At 46.1% G+C, this 15,872-nt stretch overlaps 1 protein-coding gene across 2 annotated transcripts in view; it reads left to right on the top strand.

Moving 5' to 3' along the window:
- The window catches only part of LOC115135590 (serine/threonine-protein kinase PAK 3), a 53,373-nt gene that overhangs the window by 23,733 nt on the left and 13,768 nt on the right, over nucleotides 1-15,872 (top strand). The window contains exons 2-10 of one of the 2 annotated variants that reach the window (XM_065023572.1): nucleotides 3,570-3,763; nucleotides 8,467-8,556; nucleotides 8,801-8,901; nucleotides 9,343-9,496; nucleotides 9,682-9,719; nucleotides 10,876-10,938; nucleotides 12,722-12,865; nucleotides 13,981-14,155; nucleotides 14,682-14,745. In XM_065023572.1, the coding sequence (XP_064879644.1) occupies nucleotides 3,592-3,763; nucleotides 8,467-8,556; nucleotides 8,801-8,901; nucleotides 9,343-9,496; nucleotides 9,682-9,719; nucleotides 10,876-10,938; nucleotides 12,722-12,865; nucleotides 13,981-14,155; nucleotides 14,682-14,745 (1,001 nt within the window). In that variant the 5' untranslated portion in view covers nucleotides 3,570-3,591. The remainder of the gene's footprint in view (nucleotides 1-3,569; nucleotides 3,764-8,466; nucleotides 8,557-8,800; nucleotides 8,902-9,342; nucleotides 9,497-9,681; nucleotides 9,720-10,875; nucleotides 10,939-12,721; nucleotides 12,866-13,980; nucleotides 14,156-14,681; nucleotides 14,746-15,872) is intronic. The other variant, XM_029670435.2, reaches the window with a different exon arrangement.

Here is a 15,872-nt window from a genome sequence, read left to right on the forward strand (position 1 = left end):
TCTATTACCAGGCCATCAGACTGTTGAACAGCTTCTATTACCATCAGACTGTTGAACAGCTTCTATTACCAGGCCATCAGACTGTTGAACAGCTTCTTTTACCATCAGACTGTTGAACAGCTTCTATTACCAGGCCATCAGACTGTTGAACAGCTTCTATCACCAGGCCATCAGACTGTTGAACAGCTTCTATCACCAGACCATCAGACTGTTGAACAGCTTCTACTACCAGACCATCAGACTGTTCAACAGCGATTACTAGCCGTCTACCAGGTGATGCACACAACACTCACTCACAAGAAACACACACAAGCTGTCACACACACTTCATACTCACAAACACACACACATACACACTCACCCACTCACACACAGCAAACACTGCTGTCCCATGTCATAGAGACATTGAACCACTGGACACTTCCCGTTTCACAATGTTTCACAAAAACTGTATTCCTGCAACGCTTGTGATTGTTTTCACATTTCATTTATGCCCTTTCTTGCACTATGATTTTTTTTGGCGCACCATGATGTTCTGATAAACATCTATTTTTTGGGGGATTCAAGACTCAGTTTTGGATTTATTCAATTTTTCGACAGTGTGCAGGTCTCCATCTCTTTCAATACTGTATTCCCGACATCGCTCATTCTAATGTTTATACTACTGTACTTTGTATTTAGCTACACTGCTTTTACACACTGCATATACTGGATTCTATTAATATACATATAATTCTTAGTATTGTCATGCCCTGGCCATACAGAGGCTTTTATTCTCTATTTTGGTTAGGCCAGGGTGTGACTAAGGTGGGCATTCTAGTTTCTTTATTTCTATGTTTTCTATTTCTTTGTGTTTGGCCGGGTGTGGTTCGCAATCAGAGACAGCTGTCTATCGTTGTCTCTGATTGAGAACCATACTTAGGTAGCCCTTTTTCCCACCTGTCTTTGTGGGAAGTTGACTTTGTTTTCGTGCACGTAGCCTTTGAGCGTCACGGTTTTTAAAATGTATTTTTTAGATTTTATTGTTTTGTTCGGTGTCATTTTGATTAAATAAAAGAAAATGTACACTCACCACGCTGCACCTTGGTCCTCTCCTTTCAACGGCTGTGACAAGTATATCTGGTGTAAATTCACCCTCTGTATGTGCATATAGATTGCATTTTGATTCATGTTACAGTGCTAATATCTGGTTTGTTAATTGGATTCGTCCCGACGTTCATTCTTCATTTCTTGTTGTACTTTATTTTTCTTTTTTTTGTTACATTTAAAATGATTTGTGAACTTGTTTGACGTTTTACTGTATTTTTAGGCGCTAGTAACATCAGCATTTCGCCGCACCAGCTATAACATCTGCTAAGCTGTATACGCGACCGACAAGCTTCGATTTGATTTGACACACACAGACATTTGCAAGTGGTCCGGGCGTGAATCCTGTGCTGCCTGGTGGCCTTTGTTCACTAATGTAGGTCTCCAGTCTAAGAGGCTGCGTGGCCCTGAGACTGTTGGACTGTAAATCACATGATGGGCCTCCAGGGCGAGGCTGTGAAAAGAGCCTAAGATGGAGGATGGAAGGATTGAGGATGAGGGAGGGGATGAGAGATATGAACATGTAGCCCAGCGCTCACTCTCCATATCCCGGTTGCGATTTCACAGTCGAACAAAGTCATTGGACACCATTCGCACCATTCCAGCGCCAGACAGCTCATTAGCTCGCGTCCTTCTAACAGCCTGAGAAGAATGTGCTGTCTCTTGAAGGTTGCGCTTCCTTGACTTTCACTTGGTTACATTGGCAGAGGGAATTACCCTAATTTAACTGAATCTGTAGCTGTTTTCCTCATCTCAAACTGTAGTCAACAGGGTTCAGGTTGACAATGGGTATACTGTATTGAGCCTAACCTTAACTTGCACAGATGAATCCCCATAGATTCTTCCAGATGGCTATCCCATCTTTATCCGGGAGCCCTCTCCACATGACCTAAATAGGTCAATGTTTCTGATGTAGTTGGAATCCCTAACTAGGGGTGTGTTCTACTGCAAGCTGCAGATCTGTCTCACTGTCCTGTATGCTGCTGCCATTCCTAGAGGGCCTACTGTTTACTATGCGGAGCATGCTCCTGTCACTCTCATGATATTACCCTGGTCCTGATGCTCCAGGAGAGGGCTTCAAAAGCCCACAGCTGCAATAACAATGTAAGAGCAGCAGAGAAAAATAAGAAACTCTGTTGGAGCCTCTGCTTCATATTATATTACTGCCCTAACCTAGGCCCTACCCTTACTGGGCCCTACCCTTACTGGGCCCTACCCTTGCTGCAGCTGAGCAGACATGCCCTATAACACACATTCTAAATCGCTGGCCCAAACGTCCGCCTCACACATTCACATTTAGGTACAGAGATGCCTGAGAGGATGTTGTGTGACAGGCACAGCAATGTAACGGAACACAATGTGACATACACTGCGAATGGCGAGATATGTTTCTGAAACATGTTTCGTCGTGGGCCTACATAAAACATCGATCGATTTGAACGTCAAGTGTGTTTTAATAACTGGAAGCGTCTGTTTGTACTGAGGCCTGGTTGAAGCTCTGATGATCAGGTTTACACATGGAAAATACTGTACAGGCTGCAACTGCAATAGTACAGTAGTCCAGGGTTTTACATCAGGGATGTAACGGTTTGACTATGCTGAGGACTAAATTGTCTGTTTACAGATGCTTCCTAATGAAGTCAGATGTGTACTGGTGGATTTATCTCCCCCTAGATGAATATAAGTCGATGGGCTGCAGTCTCCATACTATACACTTTCTTGTCAGTTTCTCTCCATCATCTCAGCGGACGATGATCTCAGCAAAGATCTGTAATCTACTTGGAGCTTCTGTCGAATGTAGTCATTTAGAACATGGTTTTATAGCTAGATGTTTTCCAGTCGGTAAATCTTGTGATTGGATTGTTTTTTCCTCTGGCACGCGGCAGATCTAAAACATTACACAGAGTAGTTCCTGAACACAGAGGCCTTCCTTCAAGAAGAATATTAGGAACCAGAGAGTGAAACTATGACAGGAAATTGTAGGTCTAAGTAAAGACAGATCATGGGATCTTGTGCCCCCCCTGGAGCACAGAGAGAGCCCTTCTTGTGACCCGTGGAGATTTAAAACACGCTGGCTAGAGGCTGCTCATGCCGCTACTGACAGCGAACATTACACAGTGAGGGGGAGACAGACAGCCATCCAAAGACTATTACCTTGTAGAGTTTTGTTGAACTCCTGACAAAGTCTTACAGCATTTGTACTCAAGTTCAAAACCATTACAACATTCCTCACATTTCTTGATTCAGTTATTTGGAATGAATGTTTAAAAAAAAAGAAAAGTGGGATGGATGTTGATCTGTTTAAATCCTGCAGTGTGCAGAGGGAGTGGTGGATTTTGAGTATATTTTGATATCTCAGGGGAGAGCCTGTAGGCATGGCTCTCTTCTCTCTTTCCACTTTGATCCTAAGAATCGCTTACTTTATTTTCTATCATAGCCTCATGCTAAACGTCCCTCTCTCTTGTTTTTCCCCTTCGTCCTAGGATACTGTGAGTGTTACTAAAGATGTCCGATAGTGTCGATATTGAAGAGAAACCGCCAGCCCCTCCCTTGAGAATGAACAGTAGTTCCCGAGACTCTTCGTCAGTGAATCACGGCTCCAAACCTCTCCCAATGGCTCCCGAAGAGAAGAACAAGAAGGTTCGCCTGCGCTCCATCTTCCCTGGAGGAGACAAGAGTGAGTAGACATCTGCATCACCCTTTACTATAGTATAGAACTAGGGCCCTGAGTATGTCCTGACCACGTCACCTAAATATGAATAACTAGGCCTGGAGTTCTTGTGGGTTTCCACGAAACCCGAGACATTCTCACTGGCTCACGAGGTCAAGTGGAAACAAGGAACCCATTGATCAGTGATCTAGTCACACCACTGTTTTATTAGGGTTAGGAGCCCTCTCTGAGCTATGCAATTTGGGATATGGGTATTGTATTTATTTTTAGCTCTGCCCTCGGCAAAAAAGTGAAACAATCTCAGTTATATAAAAGTTGCTAGAGTCATATAATCCTTGTAAAAACAGTTCTTATTCAAAAAATATTGAAAATCGCTGTTCAAGAATAATGACACCGATTTCAACGTACAGTCCATTCGGAAAGTATTCAGACCCCTTGACCATTTCTACATTTTGTTAGGTTACAGCCTTATTCTAAAATGTATTAAATTGTTTTTTCAATCGACACACAATACCCCATAATGACAAAGCAAAAACAGTTTTTTATTAAAAATGTAAAACAAAAAAATTACATTTATATACAGTACCAGTCAAAAGTTTGGACACACTCATTCTTACTCATTCAAGGGTTTTTCTTTATTTTTACTATTTTCTACATTGTAGAGTAATAGTGAAGGCATCAAAACTATGAAATAACACATATGGAATCATGTAGTGACCAAAAAGTATTAAACATATCAAAATCTATTTTATATTTGAGATTCTTCAAAGTAGCCACCCTTTGCCTTGACAGCTTTGCACACTCTTGACATTCTCTCAACCAGATTCATGAGGTCACCTGGAATGCATTTCAAATAACAGGGGTGCCTTGTTGAAAGTTAATTTGTGGAATTTCTTTCCTTCTTAATGCATTTGAGACAATCAGTTGTGTTGTGGCAAGGTAGGGGTGGTATACAGAAGATAGCTATATTTGGTTAAGGCCAAGTCCATATTATCTCAAATAAGAAAAGAGAAACAACAGTCCATCATTACTTTAAGACATGAAGGTCAGTCAATTCGGAAAATGTCAAGAACTTTGAACGTTTCTTCAAGTGCAGTCGCAAAAACCATCAAGCGCTATGATGAAACTGGCTCTCATGAGGACCACCACAGGAAAGGAAGACCCAGAGTTACCTCTGCTGCAGAGGATAAGCTCATCTGAGTTACCAGCCTCAGAAATTGCAGCAAATAAATGCTTCACAGAGTTAAAGTAACAGACACATCTCAACAGCAACTGTTCAGAGGAGACTGTGTGAATCAGGACTTCATGGACGAATTGCTGCAAAGAAACTACTACTGAAGGACACCAATAATAAGAATAGATTTGCTTGGGTCTAGAAACACAAGCAATAGACATTAGACCGGTGGAAATCTGTCCTTTGGTCTGATGAGTCCAAATGTGAGATTTTTGGTTCCAACCATCGTGTCTTTGAGAGACGCAGAGTAGGCGAACAGATGATCTCCGCATGTGTGTTCCCACCATGAAGCACGGGGGAGGAGGTGTGATGGTGAGGGGGTGCTTTGCTGGTGACACTGTCTGTGATTTATTTAGAATTCAAGGCACACTTACCCAGCATGGCTGCCACAGCATTCTGCAGCGATTTGCCATCCCATCTGGTTTGGGCTTAGTGGGACTATAATTTATTTTTCAACAGAACAATGACCCAACCCACCCCCAGGCTGTGTAAGGGCTATTTGACCAAGAAGGAAAGTGATGGAGTGCTGTATCAGATGACCTGGCCTCCACAATCACCCAACCTCAACCCAATTGAGATGGTTTGGGATGAGTTAAAATCAAACGTTTTGTCACATGCGCCGAATACAATAAGTGTAGACCTTAACGTGAAACGCTTACTTACAAGCCCTTAACCAACAGTGCAGTTCAAGAAGAGCTAAGAAAATATTGACCAAATAAACTAAAGTAAAACAATTATAATTAAGAGTAACACAATTACATAACAATAATGAGGCTATATACAGGGGGTACCGGTACCGAGTCAGTGTGCGAGGGTACAGGATAGTTGAGGTAATTTGTACATGTAGGTAGGGGTGAAGTGACTATGTATAGATAATATACAGCGAGTAGCAGCAGTGTACAGTACAACAAACAAATGGAGGTGTGGGGTGGTCAATGTAATAGTCCGGTGGCCATTTGATTAATTGTTCAGCAGTCTTATGGCTTAGGGTTAGAAGCTGTTAAGGATCCTTTTGGTCCTAGACTTGGCGCTCCGGTACCGCTTGCCATACGGTTGCAGAGAAAACAGACTATGACTTGGGTGACTGGAGTCTCTGACAATTTTATGGGCTTTCCACTGACTATTATATAGGTCCTGGATGGCAGGAAGCTTGGCCCCAGAGATGTAATGGGTCGTACGCACTACCCTCTGTAGCGCCTTACGGTCAGATGCCGAGCAGTTTCCTTACCAGGCGGTGATGGAACCGGTCAGGATGCTCTCGATGGTGCAGCTGTAGAACTTTTTGAGGATCTGGGGACCCATACCAAATCCTTTTAGTCTCCTGAGGGGGAAAAGGTTTTGTCGTGCCCTCTTCACAACTGTCTTGGTGTGTTTGGACCATGATAGTTTGTTGGTGATGTGGACACCAAGGAACTTGAAACTCTCGACCCGCTCCACTACATTCCCATTGATGTTAATGAGGGCCTGTTCGGACCGCCTTTTCCTGTAGTCCACGATCAGCTCCTTTGTCTGGCTCACATTGAGGGAGAGGTTGTTGTCCTGGCACCACACTGCCAGTTCTCTGACCTCCTCCCTATAGACTGTTTCATTGTTGTCGGTGTTTAGTCATCGTTGACGGTGTTAAGGTGTTTAATCCCAGGGTCCTTAGCTTAGTGATGAGCTTCATGGGCACTATGGTGTTGAACGTTGAGCTGTAGTCAATGGACAGCATTCTCACATAGGTTTTCCTTTTGTCCAGGTGGGAAAGGGCAGTGTGGAGTGCGATTGAGATTGCGTCATCCGTGGATCTGTTTGGGCGGTATACGAATTGGAGTGGGTCTAGGTTATCCAGGAGGATGCTGTTGATGTGAGGCATGACCAACCTATCAAAGCACTTCATGGCTACCGATGTGAGTGCTAAGGGGCGGTAATCATTTAGGCAGGTTACCTTCGCTTCCTTGGGCACAGGGACTATGGTGGTCTGCTTGAAACATGTAGGTATTACATACTCAGTCAGGGAGAGGTTGAAAATGTCAATGAAGACACTTGCCATTTGGACCGCAGAATGAAGGAAAAGCAGCCAACAAGTGCTCAGCATATGTGGGAACTCCTTCAATACGGTTGGAAAAGCATTCCAGGTGAAACTGGTTGACAGAATGCCAAGAGTGTGCAAAGCTATCATCAAGGAAAAGGGTGGCTACTTTGAAGAATCTGAAATATATAATATATTTTGATTTGTTTAACACCTTTTTGGTTACTACATGATTCCATATGTGTTATGTCATAGTTTTGTTGTCTTCATTATTATTCTACAGTGTAGAAAATTGTGAAAGTAAAGAAAAACCCTTGAATGAGTAGGAGTGTCCAAACCTTTGACTGGTACTGTAAGTATTCAGACCCTTTACTCAGTACTTTGTTGAAGCAACTTTGGCAGCGATTACAGCCTTGAGCCTTCTTGGGTATGACATTACAAGCTTTCCTGTATTTGGGGAGTTTCTCCCATTCTTCTCTGCAGATCCTCTCAAGCTCTGTCAAGTTGGATGGGGAGCGTTGCTGCACAGCTATAGTCAGGTCTCTCCAGAGATGTTCGATTGGGTTCAAGTCCAAGCTCTGTCTGGGCCACTCAAGGACATTCAGAGACTTGTTCAGAAGCAGCTCCTGCGTTGTCTTGGCTGTGTGCTTAGGGTTGTTGTCCTGTTGGAATGTGAACCTTTGCCCCCAGTTGGAGGTACGCACTCTGGAGCAGGTTTTCATCAAGGATCTCTCTGTACTTTGCTCCGTTCATCCTTCCCTCAATCCTGACTAGTCTCCCAGTCCCTGCAGCTGAAAAACATTCCCACAGCATGATGCTGCCACCACCATGCTTCACCGTAGGGATGGTGCCAGGTTTCCTCCAGACCTGATGCTTGGCATTCAGGCCAAAGAGTTCAATCTTGGTTTCATCAGACCAGAGAATCTTGTTTCTCATTGTCTGAGAGTCTTTAGGTGCCTTATGGCAAACTCCAAGCGGGCTGTCATGTGCCTATTACTGAGGAGTGGGTTCCGTCTGGCCACTTTACCATAAAGACCTGATTGGTGGAGGGCTGCAGAGATGGTTGTTCTTCTGGAAGGTTCTCGCATCTCCACATAGGAACTCTAGAGCTCTGTCAGAGTGACTATCGGGTTCTTGGTCACCTGCCTGACAAAGGCACTTCTCCACCGATTGATCAGTTTGGTTAGGCGGCCAGCTCTAGGAAGAATCTTGGTGGTTCCAAACTTCTTCCATTTAAGAATGATAGAGGCAACACTGTTCCTGGGGACCTTCAATGCTGCAGAAATGTTTTGGTACCCTTCCCCAGATCTGTGTCTTGACACATTCCTGTCTCTGAGCTCTATGAACAATTCTTTCAACCTCATGGCTTGGTTTTTGCTCTAACATGCACTGTTAACTGTGGGACCTTATATAGACAGGTGTGTGCCTTTCCAAATAATGTCCAATCATTTTAATTTACCACAGGTGGACTCCAATCAAGTTGTAGAAACATCTCAAGGATGATCAATGGAAACAGGATGCACCTGAGCTCAATTTCGAGTCTCATGGCAATGGGTGTGTTTTTATTTTTTATAAATGTGCAAACATTTCTAAAATCCAGTTTTTGCTTTGTCATTATGGGGTGATGTGTGTAGATTGCTGAGGATTAAAAAAAACATCCATTTTAGAATACGGCTGTAACAAAATGTGGAAAAAGTCAAGGGGTCTGAATACTTTCCGAAGGCACTGTATCATCTCTTTAAAATCCTTGTCCCTGTATTAGAAATAGATCTGCACGTTCTTTTGTTCCTCCGTGCAGCGAACAAGAAGAAGGAGAAGGAGCGTCCTGAGATCTCCCTGCCCTCAGACTTTGAGCACACCATCCATGTTGGTTTTGATGCTGTTACAGGGGAGTTCACTGTAAGTTTCACTCTCAGTGTCAAATGGTTTTTGTCGTATGTACAGGATACACGTGGTATATCACCGTCTAACGAATTGCTTACTTGCAGGTTCCTTCTCGACAACGCAACAACAATAAGAACTAATAAAAGATACGAATACGAACATAAAGTAAATGACTTATTAGAATAGAATAAACATTTTAGCATAAGTATATTACAGGAAGGCACAATTTATAGTCCAATAGTACATCTTTAAGTGACAGATCAAGGTATTTCCAGTGCATATATTTATACAGTATATCACAGACAAGGAAGGTGTCTAGTAGTACACCCGTATCACCCGTATTACCACTACTTGTTAACTATAACCCAGACATGAAAAGGTGTGCAGTGGCGGTAGCAATGAGGTCAAAGAGTGGATCTAACCCCTGACCTATGACCTGTGACCTCTCTCCCCCAGGGCATCCCAGAGCAGTGGGCACGCCTCCTTCAGACCTCCAACATCACCAAGCTGGAGCAGAAGAAGAACCCTCAGGCCGTGCTGGACGTGCTCAAGTTCTACGACTCCAAAGAGACGGTCAACAACCAGAAATACATGAGTTTCACCTCCGGAGGTGAGAACACACAAACACACAATGCCCAGATCATCTCGCTGTCTTACGTTTTCTGAATAAAATTTAAAAAATGTGCTACTGAGCAAAAGCTTTGACTATTTATTGGAGAGTCTACATGCGGATCTGTCAGCGTGTTGTCACTGTTAGAGAATTGGACGTCGGGCAATGATTCCTTTCTCTTTCAGACAAATCCGCACATGGATACATAGCAGTCAACACTCTGGTAAGTGCTCACCCATTTCAAACATGTCCCTTTCCTCTCAACAACTAATTAGCCCACATTTATTGAAGGAGAAACAAATATGAGCTTGCACGCGTTGTAGTATTCTCTCCTCAGACGTAGAGTGCTGTGGAGCTTTTGTAAGGACTGTAAGCGAAGACTGTCTATTATCATTACCCTGACCTCACACGACTGTCTCAGAGTCTAAACGTCCCTTTGGAAATCAGCCTAACGACTCTCTCTGGGCTGCCACAATGGCTCAGTTTATTTGAATAATGAACCGTTTTGTCATATTTCATATATTTTGAAAACCATTGTCCCTATAGGCCCTTGAACGGGTAGTTGTGTACGGGTGACTGGAACCAATCTCCTCACTGTATGATAGCTAGACTGGTAAGTTCTAGTCGGAACTAGAAGCACAAGCATTTCGCTACACTCGCATTAACATCTGCGAACCCGTGTGTATGTGACCAATACAATTTGATTTGATTTGGGGGGGGGGGGGGAGTTGCTATTGACAAAATATTCTTTGGACAGTTTCATTGGTGGACTGAGAAAGAAGACTCAGATGGTCATGTGCACTCACCTGCATTTAGTCTTTCTGTCTGTTGGCACTTTACCCCTGGCTTGGGTGTGAGGAGTCTGAGCACGGAGACCCTTCCCTCTATTATGGTTTTGTTATGTCTGGAGAAGGCTGTTGTTCCCAGGCAGTGGTGCCGGGCCTGTTGACTCCCAGCCCTCTTGAGGGTCCTGACGAAGTGTTGATAGAGCAGGTCCGTAAGGAGCCGGTTCCTGAGCCTGGCAGTGGGTACCACGCCTCTCAATCGCTCAGCCCTCTGATATATGTAATAACACGGTGGTGTTAAGTTTACAGTCCCGAAGCGAAAGGTTCTGCCACTAATATCACTGTAGCGATCACCTTGGCATCTCCACTCCCCAAAACATGATTTGTGTCTCTTCACCCATGGAAATCTCTCCTCAGTATGTGAGGATCCATTCATCTGTGTTAGATGTTGATGATGTCATTTATTCCCCACCACTCCGTAGCGGTCCCCTGCCCTCTGCCCTCTCCCGTCCCGCTGTAGTCCAGTCCTTTGCTCTGTAATGTCGTGTGGGTCTGTGTTCAGTAAATCCTCCCATTTTCAACCTTCAACTTCAGAACCGACTGCTGTCGTCTGGGCCTCCTGTCAGCCATAGAACCTGCAGCGCATTATTTGACAAGGTAACTCCTCCATATTACTTTCTACATACCTCTACATTGGCTATACTCTAAATTGAACCATTTTGAACTCTTAATGTTGTTGATGCTAGATTTGCCTAATTATCCAGGCTCCATTGGAGGAAAATGAACAGGACTTACCAATGAACATGACTTGCCATCCGCAAATGTTTGAGATGTTAGAGACATCGTCGTTCTCTATATTTAACTTGAATCTGGCTACATTTCGTAATGTAATGGATGCATCTCTATTTCACCACTTGGCTGTAAGCATTTCCCTTAACCAATTCCAAATGGCCCATCCTTTAACTGCAGGGGCTGTGAGGCGCATGCCTGAGAGGGCTGTGACGATACTCACATTCCTGCACGTCTGATCCCATGTGCACCACGTAGCCAATATGTCTCTGCTTTAATAGTCCATCGGCTGTTTGGATCTGGCCGCATGGCCCAGTAGAAACCTGCTAGCCTAGCGCTACTTACCATTAGCCAGCTAGCCTCTCATCTCCTCTGCCCGCCTTCAGCTCTATCTGTTGTGTCTCTCGGGCTCTTCTCAGAACACTGACCCTTCGTATCCCCCCCCATGGCAGGGCTTAAACCAGACCACCTTCCACTGCCAAACGAAGGACTGCTGGCTTGCCACCATTGCATAGCCTGCAGCTAGTCACCACTACTGCTATGCTGTGCTGCTTTGGCTGTTCTTTGCCATCTTACATTGCATACTCAGGCTAGAGATGGATGAAATCTATCCCACCTTTACAGAACAGGTTCACCCAGATGATGGTGTTTATGATGGCGTACAGTACAGAGGGGAGAGACATGAGAAAATCATTTACAGAGGAGCAAATAGGGATAGGGAGGGGCCTTTGCATGGCTCTTTCACCACCATCATAGTTGGTATTGTGGCCTAGCGTACTGTAAGACTGGATGATATTTTTAGTGGCTCCTGGTTGGAGTTGGAGTGTTGGGTCAGGGGTTGTTTTGCATGTTTGGTTCTCCAGGTCCAACCGTATGCTGTATTATGCAGTTCTATGAGCTGACGTGGAAATACATCACGACAGAGTTTATCGGGGTGGCAGGGTAGCCTAGTGGTTAGAGCGTTGGACTAGTAACCGGAAGGTTGCAAGTTCAAATCCCCGAGCTGACAAGGTACAAATCTGTCGTTCTGCCCCTGAAAAGGCAGTTAACCCACTGTTCTTAGGCCATCATTGAAAATAAGAGTTTGTTCTTAACTGACTTGCCTAGTAAAATAAAATAAAAAATCCCCGTTAGCCTTGTTGTAGCATGTTTTCTCATTTGAACTTTTCTTAACTCTCGTTTTAACTCTGTTTTTAACTCTCATTTTAACTCTGCTTTTGCTGTAAAATTATTTACTCTCAAACCTCACCCTCTACAACCCCCCCAACCCCACCCAAATCCCATCCATGCCATACCCCACTCTCTTGTCTTTTCTCTTTCTGGTACATACCTCAGCCCGTAAGCCATTCTAGTAGCTATCCTCTCCAGGTTTAAGCAAGCTGATCATGTCAAATAACTACATTCCTAATTACACGTGTCAAATCCATTACAATCTTTCTGTTTTACCCCATCCTAGTTCACAGCCGAGCACCCTGTTGTAATAGAAGGTGTTTATAGTGAGCTTGGACATGCTTCATTACATGGACCATTAGGAGTCCCTGGACTAACCATTGACAGTAATGCAGGTGAAGCGGTCTGTCCCAGCGGTGTCAGATTGTCACAGTCCAACGTACGACAGACCTCCTCACTGACCCCTTGTTTTACCCCTCAGGGTGCAAAGACATCCACAGAGCCCCCGATAGCGCCCCCTGTGTCAGAGGAGGAGGAGGAGGAGGAGGAAGAAGAGGAGGAGGATGACGATGATGACAATGAGCTTCCGCCCGTCATCGCACCTCGACCTGAGCACACTAAATCTGTGAGTCACACTGAGGTTATGAAAGATGACTTAAAACCTTGTTACAGATCTAGACAGACTTACAGTCTTACTATCTCAACAACTCAACTCACTACAGAGCTGTAGAGTGTTCATGTTTCCCTGCTCCTCTCTGACTGTGTCTGTGTCCTGCTCCTCTCTGACTGTGACTGTGTCCTACTCCTCTCTGACCGTGACTGTGTCCTGATCCTCTCTGACCGTGTCTGTGTCCTGATCCTCTCTGACCGTGACTGTGTCCTACTGCTCTCTGACTGTGGCTGTGTCCTGCTCCTCTCTGACCGTGACTGTGTCCTGATCCTCTCTGACCGTGACTGTGTCCTACTCCTCTTAGACCGTGACTGTGTCCTGCTCCTCTCTGACTGTGACTGTGTCCTGATCCTCTCTGACCGTGACTGTGTCCTACTCCTCTCTGACCGTGACTGTGTCCTGCACCTCTCTGACCGTGACTGTGTCCTGCTCCTCTCTGACCGTGACTGTGTCCTACTCCTCTCTGACCGTGACTGTGTCCTGCACCTCTCTGACCGTGACTGTGTCCTGATCCTCTCTGACCGTGACTGTGTCCTACTCCTCTCTGACCGTGACTGTGTCCTGCACCTCTCTGACCGTGACTGTGTCCTGCTCCTCTCTGACCGTGACTGTGTCCTGCTCCTCTCTGACCGTGACTGTGTCCTACTCCTCTCTGACCGTGACTGTGTCCTGCTCCTCTCCTCTCTGACCGTGACTGTGTCCTGCTCCTCTCTGACTGTGACTGTGTCCTACTCCTCTCTGACCGTGACTGTGTCCTACTCCTCTCTGACCGTGACTGTGTCCTACTCCTCTCTGACTGTGACTGTGTCCTACTCCTCTCTGACCGTGACTGTGTCCTACTCCTCTCTGACCGTGACTGTGTCCTACTCCTCTCTGGCCGTGACTGTGTCCTACTCCTCTCTGACCGTGACTGTGTCCTGCTCCTCTCTGACCGTGACTGTGTCCTACTCCTCTCTGGCCGTGACTGTGTCCTACTCCTCTCTGGCCGTGACTGTGTCCTACTCCTCTCTGACCGTGACTGTGTCCTGCTCCTCTTTGACTGTGACTGTGTCCTCCTCCTCTGCGTACAGATATACACCCGCTCTGTCATCGAGCCCTTGGCGCCTCCCGCCCCTGTGAAGGAGGTCACAACCCCGCCGGAGTCCCAGGTCTTGCCAGAGAACACATCCAGCACTCTGTACCGCAACACCGACCGGCAGAAGAAGAAGTCCAAGATGACAGACGAGGAGATTCTGGAGCGACTGAGTATGTTGTCTCTTTGTGGACCTATGGAGCATGGAGAGTCCCATAGAGAGTGTGCTGTAACTGTACCGTGTTGTGTGTCTAGGTCTCCAAACCCATCCTACTGCAGTGATTAGTGTGGGCTGCTCAGTAAGCCAGAGATTACAGCCTTAGGATGGCCAAGCGCCCCTCCGTAGTCTGAGTGCTGCAGTGTCTGCCTGTGTCCCTGTCCAAAAACATCAGCAGTGCTCTACTGAGCAGGCCAACCGCATGCAGCAGTGTATTTGGCTGCAGTACGATGCCCCACAGCAGGCCACATCCCTGAGTGGCGTGGGCAGAGGAGTGTGTGTGTAATGCAGGGTTGCCTTCCCCATGGTCGTGCTGTGTGTGTGTGTGTGTGTGTGTGTGTGTGTGTGTGTGTGTGTGTGTGTGTGTGTGTGTGTGTGTGTGTGTGTGTGTGTGTGTGTGTCTCAGCCTGACCTAGACCCCCTATTGTCATGCTCTCACACCCTCTACACTCTCCACTAATCACCTCTCTCTGTCCTCCCAGGGAGCATTGTGAGTGTGGGGGACCCCAAAAAGAAGTACACACGCTTTGAGAAAATAGGACAAGGGTAAGTCCACCTTCAATCCAAATCCACCAGCTACTTACTTTCTCTTATTGGACCAAAGTAGTCTTTGGTAGTCAGCCCAGCGTCTTTGGTAGTCAGCCCAGCGTCTTTGGTAGTCATCCCGGCTGAAAGAAATAAAGACTAAGTCTCACTCAGAAGTGACCAGAGACAGAGAGGAGAGAAAGAACGAAGGGTCTGAGAGAGAATAGAGAGAAGTAGAGAGGGAATCAGAATTGTATCTAGGCTTGGCTGCGGGCCAGATGAGCTCAGCCTGCGCTCTCTCTCTCTCTCTCTCTCTCTCTCTCTCTCTCTCTCTCTCCTTCTCTCTCTGAGAGAGCTGGAGTTTCGGGTGAGCTTAGCCCTGATATCACCACTCCCTCCACCTCAGTCCTGAACACAACAACAGCAGCTTCCAGCTCCCTCCAGCACTGCAGAGGCACTCTGTTTGTCTGTGTAGCCTCATCTAACACACCCCTAAGGGCTCCCCTGATCAATGTGGGTGGTAATGACAGACAATCTACACACACCGTCTATAAATGAAAACAGCTGTGCAAAAAGATAAAAACACTACTCTGTGGTTACACACAGATTCCTCTGATTGAATCGACCGGAAAAATGTTATCTAATGATGTGAGCTGTTAACCAACCTGGAGATTGATCACAAGACTATTCCTGAGGAGTCAATAATTAGTATGGATTGGTTGCACAGCTACATAACAGAGTGTTCGTTACCTGGCCTGCTGCATGGTATCAGTGTCTGGGCCAGGGCCAGGGACTGGGCCTGGGACTGGTCCTGGGCTGGGCCTGGGCCTGGGACTGGGCCTGCCTCCACGAGAGCTGACTGGACCAAACATGAATACTCTTTCATTATTCATACACTCTCACAATGCAATACACTGGTGTAGCGTGACAGTCTCAGGGATGGATGGAGGGAGGGGTGGAGGGAGGGAGGGGTGGAGGGAGGGAGGGATGGAGGGAGGGGTGGAGGAGGGAGGGATGGAGGGAGGGGTGGAGGGAGGGAGGGGTGGAGGAAGGGAGGGATGGAGGGAGGGGTGGAGGGAGGGAAGGATGGAGGGAGGGGTGGAGGGAGGGAAGGATGGAGGGAGGGGTGGAGGGAGGGAGGGAGGGGT

The sequence above is a fragment of the Oncorhynchus nerka genome, linkage group LG10 (genome assembly GCF_034236695.1).
Source record: "Oncorhynchus nerka isolate Pitt River linkage group LG10, Oner_Uvic_2.0, whole genome shotgun sequence".
Taxonomy (NCBI): domain Eukaryota; kingdom Metazoa; phylum Chordata; class Actinopteri; order Salmoniformes; family Salmonidae; genus Oncorhynchus; species Oncorhynchus nerka.